The 9277-nt window shown below is 38.6% G+C and overlaps 1 protein-coding gene across 1 annotated transcript; it reads right to left on the bottom strand.

The window, feature by feature from the left end:
• LOC109685251 (tetratricopeptide repeat protein 39B-like) lies at positions 1-1824 on the bottom strand. Its single transcript, XM_020161992.2, has one exon. The coding sequence runs from the start codon at positions 1822-1824 to the stop codon at positions 1-3; it is 1824 nt and encodes a 607-aa protein (XP_020017581.1).
• Positions 1825-9277: the final 7453 nt, after the last annotated feature.

Raw genomic sequence — 9277 nt, 5'->3', positions numbered from 1 at the left:
TCACATTTCTTTAGCTATTTGCTCAAGGGCTATATGAGCCCTGAACTGTAATCTGGCTTCCATGGAATAGTCTTTATAGTTCTTTATGTTGTCTAGGTTTTTGGTTGCACGGGCATAATCTCCTTTTAGGTAGTGTAGAATTCCCAGTTCGTAGTAAGTATATGGTACCAAATAGTGGTCATATTTTAACAATTTCTCCTTCTGAATAACACGATTAAAGTAGTATTCAGCCTTCAAATATTTGCCTAAGTGTTTCAGACACAGACCTTTCAGCAAATTTAATAAACTTATGTCATCTGTGCCATACTCCTCATTTGGATTTTCTTGCAAAAGGTCTTTTCCTTTATCAATAATTGTTAGCCACCTTGAAATCAGTTCTATTTTTTTGCTCATGATTCGGAAACCACTCCAGGCATAAACGAATTCCAGAAGCGGCTGTGCTGTAAACCAGCCTGTAGTAGAACCATAGCGCTGGCCTTTCTCAGCAACAAACTTTTCTATTGGCACAGAAGTACCTAAGATTTTGATTCTCAGGTTATTGACATTTAAGAAGAGAGTGCTCATGTCCTCACGTATTGATTTTGCAATCTCAGAAGGAAGCACGGCCAGTATGATAGCTTTGCTATACACATACATTGCCTTGGACCATTTGCTATGTTGAGACAGTAGACTGGCATAGTGGTAAGCCTGCCTCCAATTCTGCAGAAAAATGTGGCACCACATGAGTTCCCAGTAGCAGAGGTGGTGAACCTGCTTCCATTCATTCTGAGTGAAAATGCACTCCTGTAATTTTAACTGTGCCCTTTCAAAATTTCCTTTCAGCATACTAAAACGTGCATGAAAAAACTTAAGGACAACACAGTTTGGAAATTTCTTCAGGTAGATTAGAAAAAGATTCTCTGTAGGAGAAGTGGAAGACTTTTCAACACCAAAAGCTACATGAACATAATTGTAATAAAAGAGTAGAGTGAAAACACTTAACATATAATTTATGTGGGGTACAGATGCACTCTCATGAAGCAAAGCCAAGCCTACCTCTCTTTCACCAGAATATCCAACCATATTGAGAAGTTTAAGTGTCTTTGGTGGCACAAGCGATAACATCAGATTAAATGCTCCAAGTCCAAATTTTATTCCTCCATTCAGGTGTCTGTGGGTTTTGCTTTGGTTGTTAGGCAGAAGTGTTAACACATGCTGACAGTCTTTGTATATTTGGTAACTTGACCCAACACTGATGCCACTTTTAAGAAAACCAAGCAAACTGTCATCCTGTATAAATGCTATGGATGATTTCAAGATCAAACACTCAGCATAACAGACTTCTGCATGCAATTCCTCTTCTTTGATAGCCTTTATTCCCTGCCTACTTACCAGGCGAGATAAAGACATTATCCTAGGTCTTTTCCGGAAACTGTTGCAGGTTTTCAAAGCTTCCTTTGCAACGGACATTCCAATCTGAATATCCTGTGGATCAAAAGTCAGGATGGCCTTGACAACCATAAGCATACTATATATTAGGGCATGGTACGTGCTGTTTTTAGACCATGGGTGTATGAGATTTATTGCATCTGAGAATCTGTTATTTAGAAATAAGTACAGTCCAGTTGTGCATTCTTCCAAGGAAGAAACTAGATCCATTGTTGTTGCCACAGGGATAATTTCATAGGCATCTTCAAACTTCTCCTCCTGATCACTTTCTCTTTTATGTAGAGTAAATGGTCTACTTAATTTGAGCTTCTGATCATTTTCTTCTTCAGACAGAGTAAGGGACATATTTAACTTGTCCTCCTGATCATTATCTCTTTTTCCTAAAATAAGTGGCATATTTGCTTTACCACTTAGAGATGAGAAATATCTGAAAATGGGTGATGGGGTTGCAATGAGAGTAGCAGCTGCTTTCCTGACCAGGACCTCTTCTTTCACACAAAGCTCAGTCCAAGGTGTTGCTGTTAAAATGGAGGTAAATGCATGACTAGAAGTGAGGTGCAGCATTAGGACATTCTCATCTATGTCAGACAAGGGGGAAAAAAAGATAATTTTATATAGATGCATTTCTGAATAGTTCAAATCATTTGGAATATACTAAAGGAAACATACTCTTTGAAAACACTCCAAAGTAAATCCTTTGTAAAGAGTTTTTTCGCAACCATTTCTCCAATATATCAATTTCATAAAATCATGCTTTTGTGGCACTAAAAACATACAATTGAGAAAAAGCAGCCTCTTCAACAAAAACTGCTGGGAAAACTGGTTAGCAGTCTGCAAAAAACTGAAACTAGATCCATGTATATCACCCTATACCAAGATTAACTCAAAATGGATCAAGGATCTTAATATCAGACCACAAACGCTAAAGTTGATACAGGAAAGAGTAGGAAATACTCTGGAATTAGTAGGTATAGGTAAGAACTTTCTCAACGAAACCCCAGCAGCACAGCAACTAAGAGACAGCATAGATAAATGGGACCTCATAAAGCTAAAAAGCTTCTGTTCATCAAAGGAAATGGTCTCTAAACTGAAGAGAACACCCACAGAGTGGGAGAAAATATTTGTCAGCTACACATCAGACAAAGGACTGATAACCAGTATAGGGAACTTTAAAAACTAAATTCTCCCAAAATTAATGAATCAATAAAGAAATGAGCAAGTGAACTAAACAGAACTTTCTCAAAAGAAGAAATTCAAATGGCCAAAAAACACATGAAAAAATGCTCACCATCTCTAGCAATAAAGGAAATGCAAATTAAAACCACACTAAGAGTCCACCTCACCCCTGTTAGAATAGCCATCATTAGCAACACCACCAACAACAGGTGTTGGCAAGGATGCGGGGAAAAAGGAACCCTCTTACACTGTTGGTGGGAATGTAAACTAGTACAACCACTCTGGAAAAAAATTTGGAGGCTACTTAAAAAGCTAAACATTGATCTACCATTTGATCCAGCAATACCACTCCTGGGGATATACCCAAAAGACTGTGACACAGGTTACTCCAGAGGCACCTGCACACCCATGTTTATTGCAGCACTATTCACAATAGCCAAGTTATGAAACAGCCAAGATGCCTCACTACTGATGAATGGATCAAGAAAATGTGGTATCTGGCCAATAGGAAAAGGAGACCAGGAACTAGAGAAAAGGTGAGATCAAAAAGAATTAACCTAGAAGGTAACACACACACAGAGGAAATTAATGTGAGTCAACTCCCTGTATAGCTATCCTTATCTCAATCAGCAAAAACCCTTGTTCCTTCCTATTATGGCTTATACTCTCTCTACAACAAAATTAGAAATAAGGACAAAATAGTTTCTGCTGGGTATTGAGGGGGTGGGCGGAGAGGGAGGGGGCGGAATGGGTGGTAAGGGAGGGGGTGGGGGCAGGGGGGAGAAATGACCCAAGCCTTGTATGCACATATGAATAATAAAATAAAAAAATAAATAAAATAAATAAAAAAAAAGAAAATGTGGAATCTATGCACAATGGAATTTTATGCATCCATGAAGAAGAACAAAATGTTATCATTTGCCGATAAATGGATGGAATTTGAGAACATCATTCTAAGCGAGGTTAGCCTGGCCCAAAAGACCAAAAATCGTATGTTCTCCCTCATATGCGGGCATTAGATCAAGGGCAAACACAACAAGGGGATTGAACTTTGATCACAAGATAAAAGCAAGTGCACACAAGGGAGGGGAGAGGATAGGTAAGACACCTAAATAATTAGCTAGCATTTGTTGCCCTTAACGCAGAGAAACTAAAGCAGATACCTTAAAAGCAACTGAGGCCAATAGGAGAAGGGGACCAGGAACTAGAGAAAAGGTTAGATCAAAAAGAATTAACCTAGAAGGTAATACATACGCACAGGAAATCAATGTGAGTCAACTCCCTGTATAGCTACCCTTATCTCAACTAGCAAAAACCCTTGTTCCTTCCTATTATTGCTTATACTCTCTCTTCAACAAAATTAGAGATAAGGGCAAAATAGTTTCTGCCAGGTATTGAGGGAGTGGGGGGAGAGGGAAGGAGTGGAGTGGGTGGTAAGGGAGGGGGTGGGGGCAGGGGGGAGAAATGTCCCAAGCATTGTATGCACATATGAATAAAAAAAATAAAAATAAAAAAAAAAAGATCATGCTTTTGTGTATTTTGTTGCAGAACTATACTGTGATAGCTAGAAAATCTCTCAATAGGAAGGTCTGGAGGGACAAGAATTTGGCTGGAAAGGGGAATGTATTCATATAGTTCTCTAGTTAAGAGTAAGGAAGTTGTTAATTGTCCAGACCAAGGAAAAAATTACCAGAATGAAAAATGCTATTGTTAGTACCATCACATGCTATTCTTAGTACTGTCACTGCATTTGTATATTTTCACTGAAAACTAGGTCTTAATAAAATTAAATATTTTATGGTCCATTTTACAGGACATTGGATATGGGGACAGCTATATAAACTAGAAAAATTTCTTAGCAGCATTGCAGTTAAAAAAAAAATTCAAGCTAGTCGCTAGTGGCTCATGCCTATAATCCTAGCTGCTCAGGAGGCAGAGATCAGGAGAAACACGGTTCAAAGCCAGCCCTGAGGCTGTTCAAGAGACCCTATCTTGAAAATACCTAATACAGAAAAGAGTTCCAGAGTGGGTCAAGTGGTAGAGCAAGCGAGAGGCCCTGAGTTGAAGATCCAGTCCTGCAAATAGCTCATCATTACTGTAGTATCTTAGTAGGAAAAGTCTTCTTCTACTAGGAGTCGCTTAACACTCAGTTGGGGTGGGCATAGTGAAAGACCAATTACAAACAGCAAGCTATTTAATAACAGTTTCAAATTAATCTGTTTTAAAAAGTAGAAACAGCAGCTTGGCATGATGGTGCATGCCAGTAATTCCATCAATCATGAGGGAGGATCACAAATTTGAGGCCAGCCTGAGCTACATAGTGAATTCCAGGCCAGCATGGGTACATACCAAGACCCTGTCACAAAAAACAAACAAAGTAGAAAAAGGAGGTGTACTACCTTCAGTGTTTAGTTATAACACTTGAATCATTAAAATGCTTTACAATAATTGTGTACTTTAGGATGTATCTAAATTCTGTATTTTGATAATAGACAAGAGAGAGGTAGAGTGAGGATAATCAAAGGAAAAGAAAAAGGGAGAAAGGCAGAAAAAAGATGTAGATTTTTTTATATTCATCTACAGCATTTTTTTTTTTTTTTGGCAGTACTGGGGTTTGAACTCAGGGTTTCAGGCTTGTGAAGCAGATGCTCTATCACTTGAGCCACTCCTCCAGCCCAAGATGTAGATTTTTATGCTGAGGGAGAAAGGAAAAACAGAGGGAAAACATGTTACATTTGAGGGAGAAAAAAAAAAATAGGGAGGATGCCTTTAGAGGTGTTATTTTAGCAAATGCTTATTTTTACACCTTACAGTTATATTTCAGAGTATTAGCAACTCTGATTGCTATTCTTTGAAAAGCAAAGTTAATTACGTATATAAATGAAAGACTCGGTTCTTAGTGGCAAAGCCAGGCCTTCCATTGGGAGGGGACTTAAGCTTGGGGCAGCAATAGCAGTGGTTGTCTCAGGGCTAGGGCACTTGCCTAGCATGCATGAGGCTCAGAGTTCTACCCTCAGCACTGCAAAGAGAGGAAGAGGAGAAGAAGGTAGTGGTGGAGGAGGAGGAAGGGAAAATGACAGTAGAGAAAATGATCAAAATGATCCAGAGAGACCCAGGTGACAATCAGATTCAACCCAAGGCAAGTTTTTTTTCCTGTGACCTAACCAAAATGCTTTCCAATTCTATTCCATATAGTATTCATTTTCTGGTCAAGACAGCTCAAATTTTACTTTTTCTGAAAACTTGTCTAACTCTGTCAGCATAATCACTCTCGCAGCATTCTGTGTATGTTTTGATTAGTGTCTCTGTCACTATAATTATATATATTTAGCTCTAACCTGGGAGCTTCAAAGCATAATTTGCATTTTATTCAGCTTTCTATCCCATTTCTAGCACATTTTTATGAGCAGAGTTGGCATTAATGTTTGCTAAGTGAGTTAAGTTGTCCACAGAATATTTCTAGAAATTTCTTTGTTTGAGAGGGGGATTATTTATTTATTTATTTATTTGTATTCAGGACTGAACCCAGGGCCTAGTGAACTTTATCATTGAGCTACATCTTCAGCCGCTCTAGTAATTAATTTCTCTCTCTCTCCCTCTCTTTCTTTCTTTGCAGTACTGAGAATTGAAACCAAGCCCTTGCAAATGTTAGGCAAATGCTCTACCATTAAGTTACATCCTAGCTCTTTTTAAAAACTTTGAGACAAGATTTTGCTAAGTTGTCCAGCCTAGCCTTGAACTCTCCATCCTCCTGCCTCAGTCTTGAATAGTTGGGATTACAGGTATAAGCCACCATGCCTAGCTTCTAGGAATTTGTTGAAAGTAAATTATGAATTCAACTTTCTGCCACATAATCCCAAAAAACACATAAAGATACAGGCATACTAGGGTAGAGGATATATGTATCTCAGTGGTAGACTATGTGCCTAGCATGCACATGGCCCTAAATTAAATCGCCAGCACTGAAAAAAAATTTATATATATATAATTTATATATATATATAATCATACTAAATTCCCTGTCATAAGATTTGGTATTTTTTGTCTAATATTTTTTGGACTTAATTCTATTCCCCACTTCAGGGATTAATACTTGCATATTCAGTGACATAAACTTTCAGAGATATTCAAAGAGGGATGTATTTATATTTATTCTCTGTTCTTAATGTTCCCATAAGGGGAATTTTCTGCTAGATGAATATGTCTGGCTAGTGGGTTGACTAATGGCTAAGAGTTAAGAGAAGAAACCAGGAAAATGTGGCTCTATGACTTCTGGATTTCTTTATTGGAGACAGCCTGTCCAAAATCTTACAAAAGAAAACCAGAAAGCTGGGTGCTAGTGGCTCACATCTATATTCCTAGCTATTTGGAAGGCTGTGCTCAGGAAGATCGCAGTACAAGGGCAGCCCAGACAAACAGTTCATGAGACCCATCTCCAAAATAATCAGAGCAAAATGGATGGGAGGTGTGGCTTAAGTGACAGAGCACCTGCTTTGCAAAACGCTGAGATCAAACCTCAGTCCCATCAAAAAAATAAAATAAAAAGCAACCAGAAGTTTCTTTTCTTTTTTCCTTCCCTTTCCTTTTCTTCCCTTCCTTTCCTTCCCTTCCCTTCCTTTCCTTCCCTTCCCTTCCTTTCCTTCCTTCCTTTCTTGGGACAGGGACTAGCTACGTAGCTTATGTTGGCCTTGACCTCAAACTCTACTTCAGCCTCCTGAGTGCAGGGCAGAAAGGTTTGTTTTCTGATCTCCAGCTGTCTGGGACCAGGTGGGCAAATAGGCAAGTCTAGTTTAAGGATGAAGCCTTACTTGGCAGTACATGTGAAGCCACAGGAACTATCCACTTAATTAAGTGGTCATAGTTTGGTCTCTTTCTGACTCTTGCATCTACATTGCGTTGGTTCTGAACTCAGAGGAGGAAAAAGGACATTATTTATTGACCTTTAAAATGAATTCCTCCTCCTTCTTATATTCCCTATCTGTAGGGATGGTGCATCGTCCACTCTAAACCCCTGTTCCTCCTCTCCACCCAAATCCCCCCATAAGTGACCAAACCTTATCAATTCCTGAGTGAGGGAGATGTCTCTCACTCAAGTTTGGTAGGCAAACACTCTACACTGGAGCCACACCCCCAGGACTTTTTTTTTTTTTTTTGGAGACATGATCTCACCCTGCAGATGCTTGTGTAACCTACGCTGGCTTCAAACTAGAGAATCTCTTGCCTCAGCCTCCCAAGTGATGGGATTGCAGGCATGTGCTGAGGCACATGACTATACACATCCTCCTGCAGAGTTTAAATCATCCCTAGGTTACTTATAACATCTAATAAAATATAAATCCTAGGTAAATAGTTATGCTGTATTGTGTTATAATGACAGAGGGAAAAAAATCAATATGGACACAATTTTTTCCCAAATATTTTCCATCTGTGGTTGGTTGAATTCACAGATGTAGAACCTACAGGTGCAGAGGGCCAAATGTACATATTTTCAAATGTCTATCTTCAGATTGTGTCTTTTATTGTTTTATTTTTTTTTTTCAGTGCTGGGGACAGAACTCAGGGTCTTGCACTTGCCAGGCAAGTGCTCTTCCACTCAGCTAAATCCCCATCCTCTATTTTTTTTTAACTCAGAAAAATACTTATTATGGGCACAAAGTGCCACCTGCATACATATTTTCCAAGGTTTCTGCACTCTGGGGTCAACAAAGAAGAGATCTGCTTCCTCCTTCACAGTAGCCCTCCACATCTGGAAAGATGTTCAGGTCAGATGATTCCCTCACAAAAGGGAGGAGAGACTATAAAAACCAATCATCCAATCAATTAGTATTAAATGGACAAATTTCTAAGAGACTTAACTGCCAAACTACTAGCACTACCAAAGTTCATTTTTAAGAAGAAATAGCCTGAAATTAAATCCATACTTTAAATTTTTTTCCACAAAGAATACTGCAGACCCTGATAGCTTTACAGCTTCACTGGTGAAGTCCACCTAGTATGTAAGAAAGAAATCATATCAGTTTTACAAAGTTATTCCAGAAAATGGAAGATGGGAATATACCCCAAATAATGTTACAAGACCAGCCTTTCCCTGATAATAGAATTAGAAAAGGAAACCACAGCACTGTGGTGTGGCTCAACTGGTAGAGTAAGCACTTTCTGAGCAAGTGGAAGGCCCTGAGTTTAATCGCTAGTACTGCCAAAATAAATAAATAAATAAACTAAAAGAGAGGAAATCACAGATCAATATATTTCATGAGGTAAACATCATTAACACAAGTCTTAGAAACTGAATCTTACTATATATTTTTTAAAAGATAACAAGATATGTGACATTGTGATAAAGATATATGTATATATTTGGCATAACAGACACAGTAGAAAATAGAATTGTTGAATTTGAAGAGGATCAATCAAAACAATCCAAACAAAACCAGGCATGGTGGTACACACCTATAATCCCAGCACTTGGGAGGCTGAGGCTGGAGGGTTGAGAGTTGGAGGCTAGCCTGGGCTACATAGTGAGTTCTAGGCCAGCTTAGCCTACACAATGAGATCCTGCTTCCCAAAGAAAGAAAGAAAAAAGAGGTGCAAAAAAGAACTGAAGGGAAATTTTTAAAAAACTAATTAGAGGAGAGGAGGATAAGAAAAACTAATACGGGGTGAATTTGATCAA

Source organism: Castor canadensis, chromosome 12, assembly GCF_047511655.1.
Source record: "Castor canadensis chromosome 12, mCasCan1.hap1v2, whole genome shotgun sequence".
NCBI lineage: Eukaryota > Metazoa > Chordata > Mammalia > Rodentia > Castoridae > Castor > Castor canadensis.
This window is presented reverse-complemented; position numbering and strand designations above follow the sequence as displayed.

Coding starts and splice junctions, on each gene's coding strand:
- LOC109685251 (XM_020161992.2), bottom strand. CDS start 1,824: ATGCCACTTATTTTAGGAAAAAGAGATAATGATCAGGAGGACAAGTTA.